At 38.4% G+C, this 27,340-nt stretch overlaps 1 protein-coding gene across 5 annotated transcripts in view; it reads left to right on the top strand.

The window, feature by feature from the left end:
* The window catches only part of LOC127579642 (probable E3 ubiquitin-protein ligase HECTD4), a 219,125-nt gene that overhangs the window by 33,508 nt on the left and 158,277 nt on the right, over window positions 1-27,340 (top strand). For all 5 annotated transcript variants that reach the window (XM_052032551.1, XM_052032555.1, XM_052032553.1 and 2 more), the window contains exons 4-6: window positions 2,726-2,853; window positions 11,686-11,794; window positions 20,409-20,547. In XM_052032551.1, coding sequence (XP_051888511.1) covers window positions 2,726-2,853; window positions 11,686-11,794; window positions 20,409-20,547 — 376 coding nt within the window. The remainder of the gene's footprint in view (window positions 1-2,725; window positions 2,854-11,685; window positions 11,795-20,408; window positions 20,548-27,340) is intronic.

A 27,340-nucleotide genomic window follows, 5' to 3' on the forward strand; every position in this document is an offset into this window, starting at 1 on the left:
TAATACAGGGTGGATTGAAAATTACTTAATTTGTTTGTGTGCCCAAACTTGAGCTTATTGGGCCATTTTCAATTAGAGTAAGAGTCCAGGGATCAACATTGTCTTTGGCACTTCTAGTTGAGTGAATTTGCTCAACACGTGCACTTGTGCAGTAATGTCTGACAGCATACAACATTGTTTGAGCAAGTTTCTGCCGTGTATGCAAGGCCTGTGAAAACATTAAATTAAGTTCATCAATTAAAGGCTCCAGTCTACAACTATTTTAGAGTGCGGGATGTCCATCTTCCCGTTGTTACTGATTGAGCTACCCACCCCCGACCGAATCTTGCACCTCTGCTCTGAGGTTTTTCCCAGCCCCCTCCCCTCAGATTCTGTTGTCAAATAAAACTAAAATCAGTGTGAGTTTATGACGGCCGCTCTGTGTTTGTGAATGTTGACAAAGTGCTACTGGCAAATCCTATATTCAATGCAATACTTTCAACCCTTCAAGTCTCTACTCTTTGGGTTATACACCCAAGTACTGTGTAAATGTGACGAGTGTTCTACTCTTTTTAGAGTAGTGAGTTCCAGATCCCTGCTTGCTTATGATGAAAAAATATTCCTCATCTGTCTAATTATTCTCCCAATTTCTTTAATGACCCCTTCGCTAAGGAGAATGGATCCTTTTTATTTACCTTGCATAAGCTCCTCATAATTTAATACATGTTATTTAAGTTTCCTCTCATTCTCTCTGTTCCAATGAAATAGCCTTGGCTTATCCAACCTTTCTTCATGGCTATGATTCTCCAGTCCTGGCAACATATTTGTAAACATCCTGTACCTCTTCAGTGCAATCACATTTTTTCTGTAATAAGCTGACTGGAAAAATTAAGCTGTGGCCCAGTTTATGTACATTTCTAGCATAACCTCCCTGCTCTTGTAATCTGTACCTTTTGCAAATAAAGGGAAGCATAGTGAATGCCTTTTTTAACACCTTATTGACCTGTTTGAGGTCAACACAACTTAATATGCTCCCACTTAATTTATATTCCCTTATTTTGCACCTTTCCAAATGCATTACTTCATTTTTCTGACTAACTGACCAGATGACCATCTATATGTCATTATACAATAGTTACAGCACAGAGGAGGCCATTTGTCTTTAATTTGGCATGGGGTGGAACACCACATAGCTCCAATGACTTGGGTTTGATCTGAACTTCGGTGCTGTCTGTGTGGAGTTTGCATGTTTTCCATGACCACATAGGTTTCCACCAGGTGCTCCAGTTTCCTCCCAAATCTCAAAAAAATCTGTGGGTTGTTAAGTTAATTAGCCACTACAAATCACCTCTAATGTTTAGTGTGGGGAAAATAAAGCATTGAGGTAGGATGAGTGCAGATGGTTGACCTTGATAGTGAGCTGAATGGCCTATTTCCTTGCAGAATATCTGTGTGATTCTATATCCACACTGGCTCTCTGCCAGAGTAAGTTTCCAGTTCCACTCACCAGCCTTTTGTTCATTGCTTTGCAAATTTTCTCCATCTTTCTTTTGTTGTAATTCCCCTTGAAAGCCGCAATAGAACTTGCCTCCACCACATATGCAGCTGTGTATTCCAGATTCGAACCATGTATGGTGTTTTAAAAGAAAACATTTTTCCTCATGTCACTCTTAATTCTATTCCCTGTATTTTAAATTGTGAACTCTAGCCCTTGATCCCTCCTCCAAATGGAACTGCCTATCATAATCAATTCTGTCCTGATTTTTCTCTCTTCCCACCCCCTCACCTTACTTTATATATTTCTGTCAAATCTCTTCTCAGCCTTCTCTTCTGCAATGAAAACAGCCCTCTAATCTAATTTGTAACTGCATCCCCTCGTCCCAAGAGCCATTCTCAAATATCTTTTCTGGACCATCTGAAGCTTTCACATCCTCCTTGTAATGTGGTTTCCAGAGCATCCTTCCTACAACCTGGTAACTGTTATTGTTCTGCAGTCTGAAGCTTTCTTCATCACTGTCAATCATATAGCCAAATTTTGTATAATCTCCAAGCTTTTTTATCTTGTTCCCTACAGTTAAATATAAATCATTTAATGTATGTAAAACAAAAAGCAAGGGACTGAATGGTGAGCCCTGTTATCAGCCTTCTAGTCACAAAGCACTCATCTAACATTGTCCTTTGTTTCCTGCCACTGAGCCTATTTTTGATCCAATTTGCCATTCTTGGACCTTGTGGACTTTTATTTTGTCTCGCTTACTATCTGAGATATTATCAGGAACTTGGCTAAAATCCGTCAAGCACATTGTCCTCATAGACCCTGGTTGTTAACTCAATTTTCTATCAAATTAGTCAGATAAGACTTCAAAGAAACAAGACTTCACATTTATACTAGTAACTTTATTGTGCCAGTTATAAAACTAACCAGATTGTTAAAAGAATGCTTAAAACAAATTGATAAAATGGTTCATCTTAAATTTCTGTTTACTTCAGGCCTGCTACATAAATATGGCAGTTTTGTGACATTTAATGTATTTCGTAAGGCAGAGAGAATAAGCTGTCATTTCTGAAAGCTAATAGGGTAATAATGTATTTAAATGGACCTCTGAATTTTTGAGTTTGCCCCCTGACTAAAATTGCTGTACTTTTTATTTGCATAAATAACAGAGCTTTGAAATTTACTGTTATTTTGAAAGCAAAACTTGGGCCGTAATAAAAGGGAATGCATTTAACATTTTTATCTCCTCAGGCTGCTGCTATTAGAGGGAGGACCTGGCTCTGCTTCTTGTTTGCTTGGCAATAAACACATGGTGTCCTGGGGCTTTGAAGACATGCTATCAGCACCGGAGAGCAACAGTAGTTCTAGTGACAACAAAGGTATGCTTTTTATTCTCCTATAAGAGAAAGAAGAGTGGCAATACATGTTAGCATAGAAAACTTACTTAAGTATGAATCATTAGGCAGGTGAATCATTACTTTTGAATTTATTTAATGCGATGATCACGGGGTAAGTTACCATAATTAAAACCACCAATTAAAATGAGGGTGTGGCAGTATTAAGGAGGAAATTGCATTATCTAAATGCTGCTTTACCAGGATATAAATTCCTAGAAAAATGCACATGGATGGTTGGTCAAGGTTTAAAGAGAAAATACCTTTATATCTGAGGTATTATTCACAATGATAATATATTGGTTATTAATAATGATCATGTATTGAAATGTATTATTCTCTGACGTAAGATTTTTTTTAAAAGTGAATTTATGATGGGGAAATTTCCCATCCTGTATTACTGTTGAGTTGCCTCCTAAGGTGTGGAATGGCATTCAAGTACATTTTAAGAAACAAACCCTTTAGTGTAGTATATTTGTGAGCTAAGTACTGCATCTTGTAAAAATCCTTTTGTAATGGCCTGACAATTGGCCTTCATTCCAACAGCAAGAACACTCCTCACTATATTAGTGTGATATAGTACATTGAGTTTTGTAAATAGATTGTTTACAGATTCCAGTGTTATCATTTAGATTTCAGTGCAGTGTTTTTGTTGCTATTGCCTTCAGTGAAATATTAAGTTTTCTTATTTTTATTTTCTTTTCAATGACATTTTCACAATTACATTATTCACCGTTGGTGTCTTTCTTTAATGTATTCGCTAACTTTGTTCTTTTGTCCCAGTGTTTGAAGTTATGAAGTCTATCTTGTGTTCCAACCATTTCTATGAAAATACATTATTTTTCACCTTTTATTGTCCAGGTGAATTTGGTACTGTGGTCACTTAGAAGTAGCAGTTTTGAAGAGAAACTGGTAACTGTATCACATCTCTCTGAAAGTGCATTGATCTGTATTGATTACAGCTTATCAGATCCCGTGTACTAAATGAGCCGTTTTTTAAAAAAAGGCTGCAAATACTGAAAATCTAAATTTAAAATAGAAGATTGAAGTCAACATCTATAATGAGAAAGACATCAAGTACTGGAAATAGATGATTCAGGCAACGCCTGTGGAGGGAGAAATGATATTCATGTTTCAAGTTGATAATCTGACCCTTCGGGGTAGATTCATGATGACTTCATGAAGAGCACTTGACAATCTTGGTGTGTGGCTGTAATTTGGATTCCTGGCAGATTTCTGGTTGGAGTTCAATTTCTAGACTTTTCTAAAGCAGCAGACCTTAGTCACTGTCAGTACAACTGGTGTCTGTGATATCACATTATTTGTATCTCTAAGTGGAGTGGTTTGTTTTGATAAAATATGGAAAATGACTATCTGTATATCATGTTTACATGTTTTTGCTATTTTAATGTTAACTTTTATAATGGGCAACAAAACTGCAAGTGAACTGTTAAAGGGGTCAGGGAATCAACATGCGTGTCAGCAAAATGACAGTTTCTATGATTCCATAATAGCTAAGAGGTGGGATTAACCTAAAGTCCATTGTTGGCTGGCATGAATAGAGTAAACCAAATGTGGCTCCTGTGGCATAAATCTCTATGATATACAATTTAAATTCTAATCATTTTGCACTGAGTGATGGAATCTTGCCCAACATTACAATCTTCTTTTGCAATTGACAATTTTTGTTTAGTTTGGAGGCTCTCTCCATTGCATTCTAGCTCCAAATGCTGCATTCAGATAAGCAATCTTGACAGTGGTAAATAGTGTAAAGTAGCCTTCACTTTAACAAAGGCTTGTTAATGACAGAACAATGTAGCCTTTCTTGTTAGTTCATGTGTTATGAAAGTTCTACATTGTGACGTTTCTGAAGCTGTTGTACCAGGCACCGACTGTTCTGGACTGGTTTGAAATTCTCATTGCTTTTTGCAGATTTTTCACATTTGCATTCTACTTTTTAATCATTGCCTTTTTATCAGTCCTTTTTGCTAAATCGGAATTTGAGCATTTTCTACATTGACACCAGGTTGGCTAAAAAGTTAACTTCAAGGGCTAGGGTACTGTTTTAGTTGCTATTTTTTTACAAAAGGGATTTATGTTAAAATTTAAGCATTGATGAATAAGATACATTACTTCAATGGAGGAAAGTTTTTCAGACTTTCACCTTGGAGATTTATGTGGACAACCTGTTGCCTTACTGGTTTCACAGGGCATTATTCAGAAGCATGTACCAGCCTTAATTTTGTTATTCCATTCACACTCGAGAGTTTGTATTAAATTTAACCACTTGATTGGGATCCCAGCTGAGATTGGCTAACTTCCCTAATATGCTAGAACAATCAACAAATAGAACATACATTATACATTAACAAATTGAATTTGAATGTAGAAGGTACGATAAGTAAATTTGCAGATGATATGAAAATTGGTGGTGTCAGGGATAATAAAGAAGGTTGCCCAAGGTGATATGGATCAGAAAAGTTGGGTGGACCAATGGCAAATGGAATTTAATCCTGACAAGTGTGCAGTGATGCATTTTGGGAGTGCATAAGGGGTAGGGCATGCATACTTAAAGGTAGGGCCCTAGGGAGATGAACAGAAGGATCTTGGAAGTACAAGTCCCTAAATCCCTGAAAGTGGCAGCCCTGGTGGATGCTTGCCTTTATTATCCATGGCATAGAATACAAGATCTGGGACGTCATGTTACAACTTTATAAAACGCTGGTTAGACCACACTTGGAGTATTGTGTGCACTTCTGGTCGCCACACTACAGGAAGGATGTGATTGCACTGGAGAGGGTGCAGAGGAGAATTTACCAGGATGTTGTCTGGATTGAGCATTTCAGTTATAAGGAGAGACTGGATCAGCTGGGTTTGTTTTCCCTGGAATGGAAGGGGGTAGATAGTGAAAATCTTTCCCATGGTGGGGATGTCTAAGACAAGAGGACATAGTTTTTAGATGAGAGGTAAGAAGTTGAGAGGGGATCTGAGGGGAGTTTGTTTTCACCCACAGGATGGTTGTGATCTGGAATGCGCTGGAGGTGGTGGAGGCAAATACAACATTTAAGCAGCGCCCAGACAAATACTTGAATTGCCAAGGCAAAGGAGGTCGTGGAGCTAATGCAGTTAAATGGGATTAGTGTGGTTAGATATGGCAGGCAGCATGGACATGGTGAGCTGAGGGGCTTATTTCTGTGCTGTATGACTGAGAATCCGAACGAACCTGAAGAGATTGAACTAAGATACAAAAAGGGTCATTTACATTGCTGGGTGTAAACTCTAAGCCCTGAATGGTCACAGGGAGGTAGAAGACCATATCATATAGACGTATTTGAGTGTTGCAAAAATAACATGGAAGTGAAGAGTTCAGTTATTCTAACTTGGACAGTAAGTAGGAAGAAAATAAATAATAACGAAATAAAAGCAGGAGTTGGCCATTCAAATCCTTGTTCCTACTCTGCCATTCAATAGTTCATGGCTGATGTTTTACCTCTGTGCCAGGTTCCTGAACCAACCTTATCCCTTGATTTCCCCTACCATCTAAAAAAAATTTATCAATCTCTTTTGTGAAAATACTCGGTGACTAAACCTCTCCAGCCCTCTTGGATTGAGAATTACAAAGATTCACTACCCACTGGATAAATAAATTTCTTGTCTCTGTCCTGAATGGCTTAGTTTGAGATTGTGACCACTGGTTCCACTCCCGCCAGCTAGGGCAAACATCATAACTGCATCTATCTTGTCAGACCCTGTAGGAATTTTGTACATCTCAATGAGGTCATTTTTCATTCTTCTAAGTTATAGAAAGTATTAGTCTGGTCTGCTTAACACCTCCTTGTGGGACATCTTTCCTTCTTTATGGCACCAGGAGGTCTGCCAAAGTGGTGTATGTACTCCGGCATATCTCTATTAGTAAGATAGTTTTTTGTGTAGGTTTGTTTCAATGGGCACATTTTTTACCATCAGCCTCAATTTCAGCTCTATTGTCTGCTGTGAGGAACATCATCCATTTCACTTCAAGGCTTGTATGCTTTTTCATAAGTGCCAAGGTTCCTGAAATAACTGGATTGGGTCTGACCTGGCATTTTGTACCATTCCACTTTTAACAGTTAAAATGCTTATTCTTGATAGCCCACCCTTTTTCTTTTATGCTCGAGTCCCACCGTGTCCTGTCGCAACAAATCTGCATGCTGAATAGTCAAATCTTCAGATGCTCTCTACCACCATGCTGCTGTGGGTGGTTAGTCTCCAGTGAGATAACATACAATGTGTGCAGTTTGAAACGTGGAGAGCTCATGAAAATGTGTCTGGTTTATTTGACACTTGGATTATGCATAATTCACTTATTTACATATACCACATGCAGAAATTGCAACTCTGCAGATTTATGCACAGATTTAGACAATTTCCTCAGTTCACTTTTTTCATATAATCATGAAAACTGTTTGTTGCTTGCAATTTTATCCCTCTGGTTTTTTTCATCAAATCATAAACATCACTTCATTGACCAGTGAATGCCACAAAGAAATGAAATTGCTCACTGGGCCATGTACACTTTCTGCATTTTGAAAGCCAGGTGTAGTATTCTAAAGGCAAAGGCCACCTCTTCAAGACTGAAAGACAACAGCTGCATCCCAAAAATCTGACTGAAAAAGGTGTAAATTCTGCATAGTCATTGTTAATTGCCAGTATTTAGTTTTATTGGTGGATAAAGAACATTTTTTCCCAAGTAGTTAATATTTTTCATAATATAAACCAAAATAATTTGGGTCTTATAGCAATACACAAGAAGTGCTGCAGGAACTCGGCAGGTCAGGCAGCATCCATGGAGGGAAATAAACAGTTGATTTTTCGAGCTGAGACCCTTCGGGACTGGAAAGGAAGAGGGCAGAAGCCAGAATAAGGTGGTAGGGGGAGGATTACACGCAGGCAGGGGATAGGTGAGATCAGGTGATAGGTGAGTCCAGGTGAGACGGGGAAGGTAGTGGGTGGGGGTAGGATGTAATAAGCTGAGAGCTGATGGGTAGAAGAGGCCAAGGGCTGAAGAAGGAGGAATCTGGTAGGAGAGGGCAGTGGATCATGGAATAAAAGATGGGGGAGGAGAGGAGATGGGTAAGTCATCAAGGTGGGGGAAGGGAGTGTTATGGACTCAGTGAAAGTCCCTTTAAGATAGAGAGTGTGTGTGTATGTGTGTGTGGGGCGTGCTTACGTCAATAGAAGATAAAGGACGTAATGACGTTGTTGGAGAAGAAGAAGAAGAAGGAGAGAGAGAGAGAGAAGGGAGAGAGACACCAGCCTGCTTGTTTTCTCTATCGATGGATGAGAAACTATAACTGTGTCTGTCACTGAAATCCATGTATGGAAGTTGGAAGTAATCCGGTGGAGTTCACTTTGTTGCTGACCTGTAGAAGGAAACAGGTATTTGTGTGTGGATGACCACGGTTCGGATGCTTTTCGGGGTGAGGAAGTCACTACCGAGTAAACACTGAAGTGTCTTTTGGGTTCCATCGTGGAACATTTGGATTTCGTATGTACTCTCTCTATGTTTTTCTACATCTACATCTTATCTTCAGACAACGGTGGTTGTTGAAGAAGCCCTTGCTCATGTTTCACCTTATGGCTTGCGGAACTGAACTTTAAGAACCATTCCGGAACTGGGAGTTTTGGACTTTGTCACACACACACACGAAGAGTTTAGTTTTGGGGTTAACGTTCGAGGTTTAACATTTTTGAATTCTAACATACTAACATTTTTACTTTTATTTTACGTATTATCATAAGTAGTGATTAATAAAATAGTTTTTAACACTGAATCATGCTCAGTGTGTTTCTTTTGTTGCTGGTTTGTGACAGGAGCCATAGGTATAAGGGAAGACAAAGGGGAGGGAAAGAAGAAGAGAAAGGGTGGGGTTACCAGAAGTTAGAGAAATCGATGCTGAGGCCATCAGGTTGGGGACTCCCAAGGCAGAATATGAGGTGTTGTTCCTCCAACCTGTGTCTGGCCTCAACGTGGCAGTAGAGGCCATGGATAGACGTGTCAGTATGGGAATGGGATGTGGAATTCAAGTGGGTGGCCACCAGGAGGTCCTGGCTGTTGTGGCGGATGGAGCAAAGGTGCTCGATGAAGTGGTCACCCAATCTGCATCGGGTCTCACCAATGTACAGGAGGCCGCACCGGATGCAATAAATGACATCTTTGGACTTGCAAGTGAAGTGCTGCCTCACCTGAGGATTGTTTGAGACCCTGAATGGTGGAGGTGTAGGGACGGGTGTAGCACTTGGTGCGGTTGCAGGCATAAGTGCCGGGGGTGTTATCGGTGGGGTGAGTCTTATTTATTATTTATAATAGCATGCTCATTATATATTTTAACAGCAATTCTGACCAATTAATTATATATGAGTGAATATTTTAACACAATCACCTGCTTCTATTAATAATTAATCTTTCCAGTGTTTTGATGGAGTTGACGTTGTCACTTACATCCAGTGAACATGATGATCAACGAAGGATAAGAGTTGAAATTTGAAATAGAATATGTTGAATAATTGTATATTGCAATGAATATAATTTAGGACAGTGATTTTTTTTTACTGAGAAATGAGAAATATTTTTATAGATTTGTGTCATTTGAAATATTTCTCTGGGATTGTGGGAATGTACAGTTGTGGCCGCTGTGCATTCACTATTTCATCAATAAACTGGAAATATGATCTGATGTGAATTGTCATTATGGACCTGCAATTATTACTGACTGATCAATTTGGCAGAAAGCTGGAGCCAGCCTCCAAATGCAGTTTGTGTAACCTGACACACTGGAGTGCCAAAAGAAAGGACTTGCAGCCTCACTTTCCACATCAAATTGATTTGTTAAGATATCCTCTGATCGTGGCTAAGTGTTTTACAGTATAGTACAGATTGTGTGAGGTATTTATCATTTATTTGTGAGCTTTTACAAATTATTTTGGGGATAAAAAGGGAAGCCATGAAAATATTGAATAGAAATCTGAAATGAACTATGTTATCAGTGCATTTGGGCAATGCTTCATGGATTATGATCCAGACTAAATGTATTTTCAGTTACCTTTTCTAGTACCATCTTTGGCTTGTCATCTTTTACTGTTTGACTAGTCATGCCAAAGCTTGGGCATTTTTGTTCTATGTTAAAGACACAATAAAAATGTAAAATGTTGTCCTTTTTTGAATCCCCTATTGGCTCTGCTGTGTGATTGCTTTCAAACAACTGTTCTCTAATTTATTATAAATCACATTATAGTATATAAAGTACTGCTCATCCACCTTTCAATGAAATTGTGATGATCTGACACTTTAGACCTTCAAGGAATATGTTATTTAGCTGGTAGTGCTTTTAATTACTTCTAGTAATTTCTTTTTATAGGGGTATTTTCACTAGAAATAGAAGGTTGAATAATGACTTATTAGATGTTTCAATATTATGAATGGGTTTGTAAGAATCGATGTGCTATTGTGTGGGATTCCAAATCTATCTGGTCATGGGGAATAGCATGGATGCATTTGTGAAGAAGCAAGGTAAACAAGGGATGGAAGCTTGGTATTATAAATTTAATTAGTAGGAGGTTGCAGATTAATGCAGCATAAACACCTGAATAGACAAGGTGGGGTGACAGCTCTGTTTCTACACTGCAAACTCCATGTCGTAATGTGTAATTTATCACTTTTTTGCTTGTATTTTTTTCAGTAATTTTTAAGAGGAAACATATTATCTTGGTAATTAAATTACCATCAATGATTATAGCTGTTACTGAACAGAATGATGGATTCTTTGAAAGCAGATTTTTAGGCAGCGGGGCGTTAATAGTTTTCTTCTTTCAATAAACATAGATTATGAAGGGGATTGTGTACTTCAGTTGCTGACATGTTTAATCAGATGAATTCAAATCCAGTTTGTAACATTAGGTATTGATTATCATTATATTTGGGAACAACTTTTGTTTTTTATGATCGTGGAGGGAGCTACTAATGATTTGCTTTTTTTTGTGACTGATGCTTAAGTATGGCTTTGCTTCTGAATTGTTCTTGCCAAGAACAGCGAAGTCATGTAATCCTTTGCTGCTTTGATCTCTTAACTAACAACTGAACAAGTATTGAATCTGGAGCTTCCTTTGTCTACCCAAATAAAGGGTATACTGTACAATAATTTTTCTGTGATTTAAAAACTGCAAGGCCTACAGATCTGAGTATATTCAGACAGTATGCTTGCAGTTGGTGTAATTATACCTCAAATTTGGAAACTGAAAATATTTTCTCAACATATTTCCAAACGATTGAAAAAATTGAGTGTTAGTGGAAATGAATCCTGAGCAGAACCGGGCAGAATTTAGCCTTGTATTGGCAGTCTCTCCAAGTGAAAAGAGAAAAAAAATGGGTAATTGGTATACTGTTAGAAGAGGAGTTGATGGAGATGTTAGGTGGTAAAATAAGTGATCCATTCTCTCTTGTGTATTTTTGTAATTAGTTAATAAGTCTTTCCTTGTATTGCATTTAATGTAGTTTGCTAAATACCCAAGTATTTGAACATTATTTCAAATAATACCTTGCCTGGTATAGATTTGGTGAGAGAAATTGTATGATGGCTGGTGCATAGTAAAGACCATGAAATTATACAGAAATATTAGCATCACTCCTTCCTCTCATAAAAATGGAATAAAATACCATTTGAAATTCCTTTAAAACTGAATCTGCTGGTGTATTCAGAAGTATAAAGCTGATTTTACGCTATTGTAGGCCCATTTTGCATTAATCTATTGATTTTATACATGGCTGTCTTTGTATTTCAGATGCAGATTTAGGTCGCTGTCTTGCAACAGATGGAATGTACCTTTACACAACTAACTCCGTTGGCAAAGGGATCAGCAAGCTGGGTTCGGGGCTCCATGGGACACTACGGTAATTGCCTGCAAATAGCCAGCACAGTTTAAACTTGGGAACATTTGTATTGTGAAACTAGTGGAAAATTTGTCATATTTGTATAAAATGTCATAAAATGTAAACTTAGATAAAGCCATGCTGAAATTCCATTTGATGAGCATCCACCTACTAAACCCATCACATTTATTTTGGCTGTTTTGCAACTCCGTTAATCTTAGGAGTTCATCTCATAACTGTTTGACTTGCTGTTCATACAGTTTACTACAAAGTTGAAGAACGGATAGCGGTCTGGCTGAAAGGGAGAAAGTGAAAGTGCCCATGAGAGTTGGTGTTGGAGCCACTGTTGTTCACAATTTGTATGAACAGTTCAGAAACTTCACCTAGAGAATGGTTTGAATGTGTAGAATGTTGTTATAAGGATTAGTTGAAGTGATTAATAGATGAATTTGGGGAAAGCTGGGTAAGAACATGAATGAGGGAAAAAAGAGCATTATGCTGATAGTTGCACAAAGGATGGGAAGAGGATTGGGTGGAGCATAATTGATTTCTTTTCTCTACCCATGGCTCCTCTGGGCCACGCAACATCCTGCGGCTAACAGTGATCTGCTTGTTGGATTTCTTCAAGGCCACATTCTCCTGAATAAAGTCTGAGAAGGTAGTTTTATGGAATTGCTAATCTTACCTTTCCATGTGACATACTAATGCTCAGAAATAATCTGTTGCTGCCATCATTTTTCAAATTATATTTTTGAACATTGCCTTGCTTTTCTGCTTGTTTAAGTTTTGTGGTATGTAGCAAATGGGACTAACTCAGTTAGGCAACTTAGTTGAATGAACGAGTTGGGCTGAAGGGCCTGTTTCCATGCTGAATAGCTCTATGACTGTAGACTCTGCGAACCATTCCTACTACTTCCATTCAAATAGGTAACCAGATATCTGCCTCTTACATGAGAATGACATCACCTGGGGGCATGGTGGACAGTAAGGAAGGTTATCAAAGCTTGCAGCGTGATCTTGACCAGCCAGGAAAATGGGCTGACAAATGGCAGATGGAATTTATTGCAGACAAGTGTGAGGTGATGCACTTTGGGAGGACAAACCAGGGTAAGACTTGCAAAGTGAATGGTAGGGCTCTGAGGTGTGCGGAAGAACAAAGGGACCTGGGAATACAGATCCATAATTCCTTGAAAGTGGCATCACAGGTAGATAGGGTTGTAAAGGGAGCTTTTGGCACATTGGCCTTTGGCCTTTGTAAATCAAGGCATTGAGTACAGAAGTTGGGATATCATGTTGAAGTTGTACAAGACATTGGTGAGGTTGAATTTGGAGTATTGTGTGCAATTCTGTTCACCTACCTACAGGAAAAATATCAATAAGCTTGAAAGAGTGCAGAGAAACTTTACAAGGATGTTGCTGGAACTTGAGGACCTGAGTTATTGGGAAAGGTTGAAGGGGTTAGGACTTTATTCCCTGAAGCGCAGGAGAATGAGGGGAGATCTCAGAGGTATACAAAATTATGAGCCCTAGAGATAGGGTGAATGTATGCAGGCTTTTTCCCTTAAGGTTGGGTGAGATTAGAACTAGAGGTCATAAGTTTAGGGTGAAAGACGAAATATATAAGGGGAATCGGAAGGGGAACTTCACCACTCAGAAGGTGGTGCGAGTGTGGAACGAGCTGCAAGTGGAAGTGGTAGATGCAGGTTCAATTGTAACATTTGAGAGGTTTGGATAGGTACATGGATGGGAGGGGTTTGGAGGGATATCGTCTGAGTGCAGGTAGATGGGACTAGGCAAAAGATCAAGTCGGCATAGACTAGATGGGCCGAAGGGCCTGTTTCTGTGCTGTAGTACTCTGACTTACAAATAAATGTCATCTTAAGCAGTCCTTCGTGATTGAGGATGACCTGCTTCTACTCAAGTTTTTCTACTGAGGTGGCTACTGAGCCCAGTGTGGGAACCGCAGACTCTTCCACAGATGGGGCAGGTAAGTGGGTAATTTGTGAAATCATTCTCAAAACCATGAATACGCTGTGTGTTCATGGGCGAGAGATTCCCAGGAGTCGGTGAGGATGTGGTACTTAAAGGAAGCTATAAGTACATCTTTGAATCTGTACACCAGGTAAATCTCTTTCCATGATTTGGAATAGCGTTTATGTTTGGGTACTCCAGTCAGCTCAATGTAGCTGACAGTAAGTAACTAGGGTCTTGGGAGGGATGGGGGCAAAATGTTGGTCTGGCAGATTATGCTGATGTTGGTTTGTAAATCCTTCCAGTGAATTTGAATAATTTTTCAGAGGTGTTGGTGATTTTATTTTTCTTAGTGCCTTGAGATATCTGCTTAGATAATCCAGGTTTCAGAAGCGCATAGGAGTGCAGGGTAACTGCTTATGCCAGAACTGACCTTCAAATCCTCTTCTCAATTAACTAATTCTGTGCAAGTGCATCGAAAAGGTGGTGAATTTCATAATTAATGTCTGCCTTTCATGAGAGGTGGCTCCCAAGATGTGAGAAGTAGTCCACATTTTCAAGGGACTTGTCATGAACGTTCATTGTCAGAGGGCAGTGTTTACTGGAGCAGAAGATATGCCAATGTTATCACTTTTGCAGCATGTATTGCTTCAGGATGGCATTGAGAATCTGTCCATTTGTCAGGAGCACAAAGGCCCAGAGGTATCTCAAATTGCTCACCCACCTCTCCATTAAGCATCGTCTCCCTTACTTTTGATGGTGTCTGCTTGTCGTACGTTTGATTTGTTAGCCACCTCAGAGCCCACAGAATAGGAGTGGATGCAAGTTATCTCAACTCTGAGTGATTGCCTAAGAAGGAGAAAACAATGATCATACTTCAGAATTACACCATCATTGATAATAAAGACAGAAATCTGTGGAAAGAGGCAGAGTTAAAGTTTCAGGTAAAAGACTGTTGGAACTTGATTTTCGTATGCCATTGTATTGTTTTCAATACCATCTGTTGAGGAAAAGAAAGCATTTTCTATTAGCTAACCTTGCTCGAGGCATATGAAATGGTACTTGTACATCAGGAGAACCTGGTGGACAATGTTCTATAAGAATTTATATTCTTCATATACTTTTCCATTTGTGACAAGACACAAAAGGAAGAAAATGACAGTGATCAAGCCTTCAAATTTAAGTGACTTAAAAAAAAATGCCATAATCAGTTCATTGTTTGAAATCACTGACACAAGAAAGCTTTGTTACGCAAGGTAAAAGTACGCATCAGTAAAAGAAAAGTGGCGGGGTATTGAAAATTGTCATCATTGTAACAGCACAAGCCTTGATGAGTCATTGTTCTCGCATTCCTAAATATTTCAGTTTCTGTTTAGTTCTATTTGAACCAAGTTTGAATCTCCTTTTATTAAGTTGATTTATTACATTCAATTAATAGGAGCAATCTTGAGATAGTGGATCACCTAATTGTATGCCCACATACCAGCATGCTATTTGACCTGGTTGGGTATCCTAAATTAGCTCTTGACATCATCTCATAAGCACACATATATTACAGCCTTCGTCCAAACTGGACCAGAGAGCAGCAAAGAGCTGAATTCCAGAGGGGAGGCGTAAGTGGCTCCTCTCAATGTCATTTGAGAATCTGAGAAAAACAGAGGAAAATGGTTTTAGTTGGTGCTTCAGCTGCTTTCCCAATGGCTTTGGAAATGACTGTTTGCAAATTATTGCACAGTGTTCATTTCCATTTGACTCCTTATAATGAAGCATTTTATATTTGCATTGCAGCAAGATTTGGACAGTGTTCAGGCACATAAGATTTGTACCACAAACATCAAGCACTGATCATCAACAAAAGAGATTCAGATCATGCTACTTTGACATTTACTATCAATTTAAATATCATGAGCACAGGACTGAAGAGGCCACAAGAGCTGGGCAAATGACTTGCCCACAAAGCACAAACTGAGAGTGTGAAAGAATATTCTCCACTTGTCTGGATGTATGCTACTTCAGTGCCACTTTGGAAGATTGACATCATTTATGCCAAAGCAGCCTACTTGATTTGCACCCAACTCACCAATTTAAATATTTACTTTCTCCAACACACACTATTTGCAGTGTGCACCATCTATAAGAACTACTGTAGTAATTTGCCAAGGCTTTTTTGATGGCATTCCTGAAGCCTACCTTTTTTTGTGAGCGCACAGTATTTTGATTAGTCTTTACACAGCTACTCTGTACCACAAAGGGGTCTTTTCCATAGTCTGAATTGGGGAGACATGGAGGAAATTTTGTGTATTCTCCAATAAGTATTACTGTGGTGAAGGTTAATTTTTATATTGGGTTATATCCGTGCAAATGTGGTAGTTAAAAAAAGGCAGAAGTTTCAATTTGCGGGAAATCTGGGTTTACTTGGTTGAAACAGTAAGCTAGTTGGTCAAGGAAAGGTGTGAAAGAACTGAAGTAATATTTCTGTCCTGTCTTCTGGTTAAATATGGGGTTTAACTATTAATGCTTTCTTTTCCAATTATTCCCTTTTTGAACATTCTTACTCCATGGTTACAATGCAGCACTTTGTGCCAAGGTAAAAGTTGAAGATGGGCATTGACAAACATTGCAAAAAAAGCTCCATCCTGTCTTCATCAGATGCCAACCTTCCACAATCCAGCAATTCTGTTTTTCATATATTCATTGAACAAAGGGGTACCCTGGAAATATCAGTGTTTGTTGTCCATATGATCTGTTCCTGACTAAGTGCTGTGGTGGACAGTTGGAGGGCAGTTGAGAGTCATTAGTGAGTCTGAAGTCAGATACATGTCAAATCAGATTAAAATGGTAGACTTCAGTAAAGGATATTACTGAACCAAAAGGGCTTTAACGACAGTCGAATTGTTTCTTGTTCACAATTACTGAGACTAGGTTGATTTATTTGCTAGAATTTAATTTCCCCATATAGTATGGTGGGATTTGAATTCTTGTGTCCAGATCAGCAGTCAATGCCTTGATTACTAGTACAACAATTTAGCCACTATGCTATTGTATCCTGTTGTAGTGCTTTAACCAACTGAACATGACTAATGATCAAACCTTGTATCTTTCTGGTCTGTTGGTTCTGCAGTCAATAAGAACATAAATAGGAGCAGGAGTAGGCCATTCTGACCCTGTTATGCCATTTAACCAAGTTATGGATGATTTATTTCAGCAGCATTTTCATGGTCATTCCCCCATATCACAATATTCTGCTTTCCAGAAATCTTATTATCTTGAATAAATAAATTCTAAGGTTAAAACTGTTTTGCTATCTTTTTGGTAGCCTACATCATGGCGATGAAGGGATATTCTACTTTAAAAGTGGTTACATTTGAGAGCTTGTTCTGACTTTGGGACCAAATATTTTAACCTTCATATATGGAGTGTCCTTTGACATTTATTTCATTTGCTTTACCAATTTAATCTGCTCTGGGGCTGGAGAAATAATTTCCCTTTGATTAGTTATGAAGAAATTGTTCTCTTCAGATGGCTGAGCGACACCTCTTGGCTCTCTTGCTGCACTACTGGACTTCATTAGGAGAGGCATGAAATAAATGAGCGTCTTTTGCATTTCACTAATCTGATTGAGATGACATTTGGAGCTTGAGTATGAGACATAATACAAGGGTGTAATATTTCTTAATGCAGCATGTTAGCAGATCAGATTGTACTCTACCCCAGATCTTGTACAGGGGCTTGTGGCTTTTGTATGTATACTCGCTAATTGCAGGTTTTAGATGTTGCTAAGTTATTGTGAATATTAACGTTTTCCTTGCAGAAGAATAGTGTACTAAATTTGCACCAAATCCCCCCCTCATTGCAGAAGAATAGTGCACTATAATTGCTCCATTTCAGTGGCTTGTGATTTCACTTATGGGATCTAAATATTACTGTCTTTAATACTTGACATTTTTGAAATGGTGTAGTCACCAAATTGCACCGTACATGCTGATTCTTTCCCTGTGCTATACTACTACATGAGTTACAGAATAAAGATTAGCAACATCTTATATATGCCAAGACAGATGGGACAATTGTTCAACTTATCCACTGTACACCTACAACTAATATGTTTCAAATATGTTACTTCGCATCTTTGAACTCTAAGGCCGGAGGTGCACCTGACTCGACTAGTTCTCGTAGTCAGACCAACTAAAATGTTCTGTTGAAGCCCTTCATCTGGCTTCATGCTCTTGTATATGAACTGTTCTTGAGCCAGAAGCTTTCAAAACTGGAAGCTACCTCGTGTTTGTGATCTTAAGACGGTCTGTTTCACTAGTTTTGACACAAAATATTGCCAATATCAAAAACTTTAAATAAAAATCTATTCTGGTAACACCAGAGCGAAACAGCGGTTAAAGTTTCAAGTTGATGAGGTTTTTAATCAGAAAGCACAAATTGGAAATTCAATGATAGCAACATCAGTCGGTATTAGAATCAGCATTTCAGGTAAAAATTCTGCTCTTCCTATTTATACCTGCAACTTTGCAGTATCATCCCTGTATCCCTTTGGTTATTTACTTGTCTTTCCTTCCAGCACAGACTTTTTCTTTACTCTTCCAAACCACAATCCCTGCGCCACACCACCCCACCATATACCTTTCTGCAGTTTAAAGCTCATTTTTGAGATGTAACTTTTTGAGTTCCAATGAAAAGAACAGTTTCTGTTTTTATTTCAAGTTTCCAGTCACCACAGTGCTTTCCTTTTTATAATGGTTTGCGTATGCAGAATCACAAAGTACATTATGATTTTATTCTCTTTGAGCTCTATCATGCAAAACCTAAAATGTAAGATTAGCTGATGCAGCAACCTAATGTGCTGACATGTTGCAGCTTCTTTTCACAATCGTCCTGTCCTCCCTGCTTCACAAAAGCTTAATCTCCTGGGAAAGCGCAAACTTAGGGCTTGAAGTCTTAGATCAAATTAAGGAAGAGAATTGGACCTACTTGTGTTCCTCATCCAGGAAGCTTACATTCCAGGGTGCCTCAGCTCTCATGGAGAATTAATATATACACCGAGATCAGCTACATGCCTTGGCTGCTGGTGGTGTTGCTCTAACTGGAAGAGGAGATCAGTGAAGGATCTGTATCGGGTCCAAATACCTGTTTAAAAAGATATTTAATCCAACAAATCATTGTCTTGGCTCGAGGTATCCTTTTTCAAAACTTCCTTTAAGGATCCTAGAAGTCACTACAAATATATAGCCTATTTAGCAATGTGTGCAAAGACTAGATTTGACCTTTCATGCCATTTGTGAAGGACATTTTAGCCTTAAGAGGGATACAGCTCCACTCACCAGGACAAAACCAAGACTAAATGGTTCAAATTAGAAAACTGGTTGTAGTCCCTTGAAAATAATATTAGCTGTGATGGATACGGGTAACCTGGAGGGAGAGTTTAGAATAAAATAAGAACCTAGCGTGCTCGAGGGTAATGTCACAAAGTGCAAATGTGGAGATTCTCTCTCCCACTCTGTCCCACAGTTGTTTCCCTCCCTTCACACCTCCCCCAACAAAAACCAATGACTGAAGCTAGATCAGTGGAAAGTTTCAAAAAACTGATGGATTCTTGTTTATCAAGGATTTAAATGTTATGGAAGAAATGCAGGTAGATGGAACTAAAGTATAGATCAGCCATATTCTAGTTAAGTGTTAAAATGGGCTTGAGGGGGTCAAATGGTTTCTCCTTTTGGTTTCTGCATTCTCAAGTGTTCATGCTCTGGTGGACTTTGCACATTTTCACTCATTAAAACACTCAAATTAACACATTTAACATGGTTATTTAAATGGAATTATCAGAATAAATAATCAGAAAATAGCATATGCCTGTTTTCAACTTACTCATTGTCTAAATTTTTATCTTTCTATCTTGTACTCTGGCAAGGTAAGTAATGTAAAAAAAACTATTTAAATTTTACCGGATAAATTGGGTTATGTATTGCAGTCTAAGCCATTGCTATCTGATATTAGGGGTAACTTTGCAACTAAATATCCAAATTGCTCTTTCTAATAACAACGTCTTCAGATCTACATTTTGCATCTTTGTTTAATTATGTGTGTATCGTTTTCCCTTTCTAATGTACCTTTGTTACTTTATAAAAGTGTCTGTTGTGGATTTAAAAGTTTATATTCTTGGTTTATATCCAAATAGAACAATTTACCAAAATGATGAATAATCCTTGTACATTATCAGTCTTTTTGCATTTAAAGTAGCACTTCGGTGCTGTAGTTTTTATAGTAAATATTGAATAATAAAATCTGTTGTTGCCAATCCAAAGTAATAAAGTTGAAGCCTATTTTATGATGTGTCAATTTTTACTAATTTGATAATTTCCTCATCCCAGGAACCATCCTGATAAATCTTTGCACCTTCAAGGACCTTTGTAATGTGTGCTGAGCAAAATACTCTACATGGGTTGAGGACTGAATAATACTTCAGTGTTGTCTCTTGCCTCAACTGCATTGAACTTGAGGTGCATAAATTCCCCTGGTGTTAACTGCGGATGGTTCATTAGTCCTGGTTAAGAATGATCCTATTATTTTTAGGAAGGTGCTTTGAAAAAATGTTTTATTATTGTTACGGAATTTTGCCAGTAACGTTTCTATTCAGCATGCTTTCTTTTCTCCCCAGCGGTTTTGTCTATTGTCGCAATGATGAACTTGAGGCAGGCTGGATTGCCTTTGGCAGTACCACTCTCCTTCACCGGCCTGCCTCCTTTGATAGCAAACCTCATTACATCTTTCAAGTGATCAATCAGTATACCCTGCAGGTAACAATATGTCCTCTAAACTTTTTTTCTGTTGTATGTCATTAACACTTGCATCTGATCAATTTTCAAGGTTAGTTTGCTTTGATTTTGTTAGTACAGCATTGCATTACTGACTTAAACAGATTTAGTCATCTTGTGAATTTCTGTCTGAGTGAATATTAAAGCTGGACTTTGGAAATTATGTGAAGTTGAACTGATTTTACTTTTGCGTTAAAATGACTTGTTTGCAAAACTGCATTTATTTGTTACAGCTTGAGTTTGTGAATATTGCACAGCAAGAAATACAGACTGTTTACTGGTGAATAATCCAGTTTATTTCATTTATAAATTGGCAAGTTAATGGTAGTCACTTCCTTATTTGAGTAAAGAGGTTGATTTTGAACCTTAATTTTGAACATATTGCCACTTTTTTAAAAACTATTTGGCATGCAAATGCAAAGTTAACAAACAAAACATTGCAGCTTTCTCACATCATGGGAGAGTTAGAATCTATGGCTTTTGAATTGGCTTAGCTTAATTTATTTTTTGGACACTTCAGCACTGAAGATAATATTATTTGAACTGCCAAATGTTGGTTTAATAATTATCTATATACATAGCCAACCTTTTATATTCTGAGGACAACTAGGAAGGTTCAGTATGTATTGCCGTACCAATGTTCATCACATCTCAAAAATAAAAAAATGTATAGAAGCTGCTTTGAGAGGTATGAAGTAGGTAGAGTTATTACAAAGGGAAATTATTTACTTGGTAAATTTGATCCATGTTTTATACCTGCAAACTGTTTAAGTGGTTATGCTACTTTCCAATTTTAAGCTATTTGCCATTGATGAGGATGAATAGATATCTTGGATGTAACTTTGTTTCTGAAAATAAACTCCAGGGTATTAACTCAAAAGCTTACTAAATATCTGCTATTACCTTGAGTATTGTATAGGAAAACAACGTTTGCAATGCGATGCCATTGTACATTGGATGCTTCATCCAATATATGTACTTGTGCACATGACAACAAACTCAGCTTTGATGTCCTTGCAGTTTTCAAATCTTCTCTCAGTAGATATTGATTTAACTCCTTTGAATGATTGCAAGTAAGCCTGAATGAGAGACCTTCTCTGGAAGTCTGTTAGATGTGCCTATTATTCTCTAGAAAGGGGATTTCTTTTTAACCAAAAACATTAATATCGTGCTCTAGATCTGTGAATTTATGATTTGTGTCCTCTAATTCCATGCTTGTTGTCTAGTTTTAAGGAGTTTCTTTACTACAGTGGAATCTTTTTGTTATTTCAAAGCAACAAAATTTACTTCAGCCAAGAGGAAGAGAACAAATTGAGAAAATGCAGGTCTCTGAAATAACAATGATTCAAATGAAGGAAGGACAAGTTGACAGCAAAAATAGAAATAATTGGGTATGATGAGATTAAAGAAACATGATTTCATGTGCTCAAGTTTTTCATGTGAACTTTGGCAATATTCAGGGGTATTTGACATTTTAGAATGATAAGCAGAAAGTGAAAGGAGCTGCTATAATAAAGGATGAAATTACTCTACTGGTGAGGAATATTTGCTCAGAAGTTAAAGATATTGGGCTAGGTTGGGTGGGGATAAGAAGTAGTAAGGCTGAAAAGTCATTTGTGGGAGTAGTAAATGCACCCCAGCAGTAGCTCCACAAAGAAAGAGAAAATAAAGAAGTAATGGGGGCTTGTAAGAAAGATACAGCAATAATCCTTGGTAATTTTAATCATCATATCATTGGACAAATTGAGTTTATAAAAGTAGTCTTGAGAACGTGTTCATAGTGGATCGTTTCCTAGAGGGATATGTTGAGGAGTCAATCAGGTGTTTTGGTGTTGTGTAATGCGACAAGATTGGTTAATGATCACAGAGTGATAGAAATTCAGTTTCAATTTGAGAGTGAGCAACTTGGGTGTGGAACTGGTGGCATAAATTTAAAATGCAGTTGCCAAGGCATGAATTCACTGAAGTGGCCTGGAAAAGTAAAGGAAACAGTAGCTTAGCAGTGGCAGACAATTAAACAGGTATTTCATTACCCTCAACAAAGTTTAGGGAAGAAAGGCTCTCTAACAAGGATGCATTTAGTTATGACTACCTAAGGAAGTTAAGGATGGTATGAGATTGAAAGAAAAGGCATACAGAGTTGGAAAAATTACTGAGAGAAATCTTTAGAAAACAGCTTTAGAAATCTTTTGAAAAAAACTATAAAGGAAGAAAGGATAAGGTATGAGAGCAAAATAGCAAATAATATTTTAAAAGAAAAACAGACAATGGAAGCTACAGGTTTAGAGAAAGCAAGGAGATTTTCGATGAATTAAATGAGTGGGCAAGAAGTTGGCAGATGGAGTATAATGTGGTGAAATGTGAGGTTATTCACTTCGCAAGTAACAGGAGTGGTGTAGGCCATCCAGCCTTTCGATTTGTGTTCTGCCATTCACCAAGGTCATGGGCTGACCTTCCACCTCTATACTATTTTTGTGCAGTATCTCCATGTCTCTTGATGCCCTTAACATCTAGAAATCTATCCATTTCTGTTTTGAATGAGCTCAGAGTCTGTGTCAACAACCCTTTGGGATGGTATATTTCCAAAAATTCACCATTTTCTGAGAAAAAAATTTCTCCTCATCTCAGTTCCAAATGGCCTGCCCCTTATTCTGGGCTTCTTGGCCATGGGAAACAACCCCACTGGATTCAGCCTCCATTCGTCTATACTCAAAAGAATACAGACCTAATCTATTCAATCTTTCCTCAAATGTCAAATCCAGCTTCCTTGGGATAAGTTAAGGTTAATTTTGTTGCACACCCTCTATGGCAAGCATATCCTTTGTTAGATATGGAGAGCAAAACTGTACAGGATATTCCCGGTATTGTCTCACTAGGACCATATATAATTGCAGGAGACATCTTTAGCCCTGTACTCAAACCTTGTCACAATGAAGGCCAACATAGCATTTCTCCCTCTTTCAGTAAAGGCCAACATAACTTTTCTCCATCCCACTGTCATTCTGACTTGCCTCTCTGTGGACTCCTACACAGTTATAGCAAAGGCCAACATTAGCTTGAGGAATAGCACTCCATCTTCCATCCAGGTATGTTGTAACCTTTGAGACTGAATATCAAAATCAGTCATTTCAGATTATTCACACTTTCTGTTATTCTTCAGAACTGGCCACTTATGCTCAAGGTTATTCATCCCAAATGTTAACTCAGCTTTTTTTTTCTTTTTTCCATGGACTACAGATCTGTGGGTATTTCCAGCATTCTCCTTTTGGTATCAACTACTACTTGCAGTTCATGGATTTAACATATCCCTCTGTTTTCTCTTCAGTTTCTTCATTAATCCGTTAACCAGACAGGTCCATAAATATCGGGGTCACGTGGGCAACCCTGGCCTTGTTCCATCAGAGGTTTGAGCTATCAACCTCTACAACTAAAAGTTAACTTGTTTTCTCACTTTCCTATTCCTGATGAGGGGTTCTGGATCTAAAATATTAACTGCTTCTCTATCTGCAGATGCTGTCTCACCTGCTGAAAATTTCCAATGTTTTCTGCTTGAATTTCAGAATTCCTGCATCTGCAGTTTTTTTTTCCATTTTATTCAACCTACCACTTGCTTTAGTTACTTGCTGAGCCTGCTTGTTGGTTGTCAGTGACTTGTGCACAATACCTAGATCCTTTTGAACATTATCCTGTTGCTCACTGTTTAAAAATATACTCTGCGTTTCTGTGTTGTGCATAACTTCCCATTTTTCTACATTATATTGCATCTGCCTTGTTCCTGTCCTCTCTCTCAGTTTGTCAACATCCCCTTGAAGTCCTTTTACATCCTCCTCCTATCCACAATCCCACCTAGTTTATATCATCAGCAACTGGAAAATGTGACATTCCCCTTAGCCATGTTGTTCACATAGATTGTGAATAGCTGGAACCCATGCAGTGATCCCTGCAATAGTCATAACTTGCCACCCTGTGAAAGATCTGTTATTTCACATTCTTGCTTTCAGTCCAGTGAACAATTCTCATTCCTAGTAAGTCTTTTACCCCAATTCCATGTGCTCTAACCTTGTTGACCAACCTGTATTAGGCCATGTTGAATGGAAGAATGAAAAAGCAAAGTCATTTAAATGGAGTGAGTTTACAAAACATTGCGGTATAGAAGCATCTGGTGGTCCAAGTACACAAAACACAAATGGTTGGCGTGCGAGTGCTGCAAGTAATTAGGAAAGCCCATGGACTGACTTGGCTTTTGTTTGCAAGGGATAAGGAATATAAAAAGAGAGGCTTTGATACAACTTTTCAGTCTGCTAAATATGAAAACCAGAACTCTCTACAGACCATACAGTTTTGGTTATCATACTTAAGGAAGGACATGCTTGCATTAACATGCAAGCAACATCTGTGGGGGGGGGGGGGGGGGTGGAGAAATTGTTGACGTTTCGTATTGAGACCCTGCATTAGGACAGAGTGGAGAGGGAAGATAGCTGGTATAAAGTGGGGGGGGGGTGGTGAAAAGGGCTGGTAGGTGAGAGGTGGACTGATGAGGCTTGAGGGATGATGAGCAGAAGGAGCCAGGTGCTTGAGGAGGAGAGGTGGATTTGGGAGAGACAGGCAAGTGGGTGATAGGTGGAAGTAGACAAGGAACAAAGGGAGATGGTGCTGGGAGGGGAGGGTGAAGCTGGAGACAAGAGGCTGGAGATAATAAATGGAACACGATGCACCACCTCTTGTACTACTTTGACTGTCTCTGATTCTCTTTTTTTTGCACTGAAGACTTGTTTTTGCACAATTTTTTCTCCCTCTTCACTTATCTTGTATAATTTATGTTCAATTTATATTCTGTGTGTTGTCTGTACCTACGTGCCTGTGATTCTTCCGTCAGCAAGTTTTTCATTGTACCAGTATGTCTCTGTACTTGGGCACAGAACAATAAACTCGACTTGACTTGAGTAATAATGGGAACCATTAAGGGAGAGATGAAGGGCAGATGGAACTAGATAGGGGAGGAGATCTGGTGGGTGAAGTGTGTGGGTAGTACTTGGATGGAACCAGGAGAGGGATGAAAATGAGTGATGGGGGCTGGAGGGGGGTATGGGAAAGGGAACAAAAATGGAATGACTGTGGATAGATCGGAAGGAGAGAGAGGGGAACACAAGAGGCAGGGGTTAACTGAAATTAGAAAATTCATTCATACCACTGGGTTGGAGACTACCCAGGTGAAATATGAGATGTTATTCTTCTAGTTTGCATTAAGCCTCACCCTGGCAGTAGAGAAGGCGGAGGACAAACACGTTAGACCTTTTCTAAAACTAAGCTGACTGTTGCCTTTTGTACTATGGATTCTCATTTATAGGATTTTCTGGAATACTTTATCAGTTTACCCAATTCTGATGTTAAACTATTTTAGTTAAGAGTAATCTGTTTTTTGCATATTTGTCATCCAGCTATCAGGTCCTTTACAAGTATTTATCAAATCCTAAGAAACACTATTTTCTTTCTCTAATTCATTACAGATTTAAGGATATGTACATTTCTTTTACAGAAGCCCAGTGAATATTTAATTATACTTGTTCTGAAGTCTTTTACTAACTTCTGTCATAAACATTAAAAGTTTACAGGACAGATAAAAGCACTTGCCTCATTGTGTTCACATTGGCTGTTTGTTAGAGTTGTCTTCTTAGGCAATCTCTCCCCACTCCAGTCTATCAATCTATCTTGTAACTGTAGTCCCTCATCCCAGAAACCATTTAAGGCTCAGTGTAATTTCCATTTTGTACTCATTGATAAATCCCAGAATTGTGTGTGCCTTATTAACTGCTTTCTCAACCTTCCCTGCCACTTTAAATGATTTGTGTACACGTACCCCCAGGTCCCTTTGCTCCTACAGCCCTTGTAAAACAGTATAATTCGTTCTACATTCCCTCTCCCCATTATTCCAACTAAAATGTATCACCACCTCATTAAATCTCATCTGCCATGTGTCTACTCACTCCACCAGCCTGTTTATATCCTGCTGCAGTCTACCAATGCCCTCTGCCCAGTTCAAAAGTACCACCAAGTTTTTTGTTATCTGCAGATTTAGAAATTGTGGCTTGTGCCAAGAACAAGTAATTAATATAGGTCGGAAAAAGAGAGGGCCCTTCAATCTGAAAAGTGACCATTCATCACAACCCTCAGTTGTCTGTTGCCAACTTCGTAACCATGCTATCAGTGTCCCTTTTATGCTATGTGTTTCAACTTTGCTGATAAGCCTATTATGTACATCTCATCAAAACTCTTCTGCAAGCCCATGTGTACCATATTGACAACATTACCCTCATCAACTGTATTTGTTACCTCATCAAAAAACTCTATCAAATCGGTTAAACATGACACACATTTCACAAATCCATGCCAACTTGTTTTAATTAATCCATTTTCCTCCAGTTCACTGTTAATCCTGTCCTGGATCGATGATTCTAAACCCTTCCCACTGAGGTAAAACTAATTAGCCTGCAGTTGCTGAGCTTACCCTATCTCCCTCTTGTGAACAAGGGAGTTACCTTTGCTACTCCCCAGACTCTGGTACCAACCCCATATCCAAAGAATATTGGAAGATTAAGGTCAGTACCCTTGCAATTTCCTCCTGTGCTTCCTTCAAAATCCTACTTTGTTAACCACCTTGTCATTTTCAGCCAACCATGCTCATGTACCTCTGGATCTTTCTATTTCTATACCTCTTTTATGATTACGATCCAGTTTAACTTGCCTCCTCTTATTCTTCCAACAAAAATATAATATT

The sequence above is a fragment of the Pristis pectinata genome, chromosome 17 (assembly GCF_009764475.1).
Source record: "Pristis pectinata isolate sPriPec2 chromosome 17, sPriPec2.1.pri, whole genome shotgun sequence".
Classification (NCBI taxonomy): Eukaryota; Metazoa; Chordata; class Chondrichthyes; order Rhinopristiformes; family Pristidae; genus Pristis; species Pristis pectinata.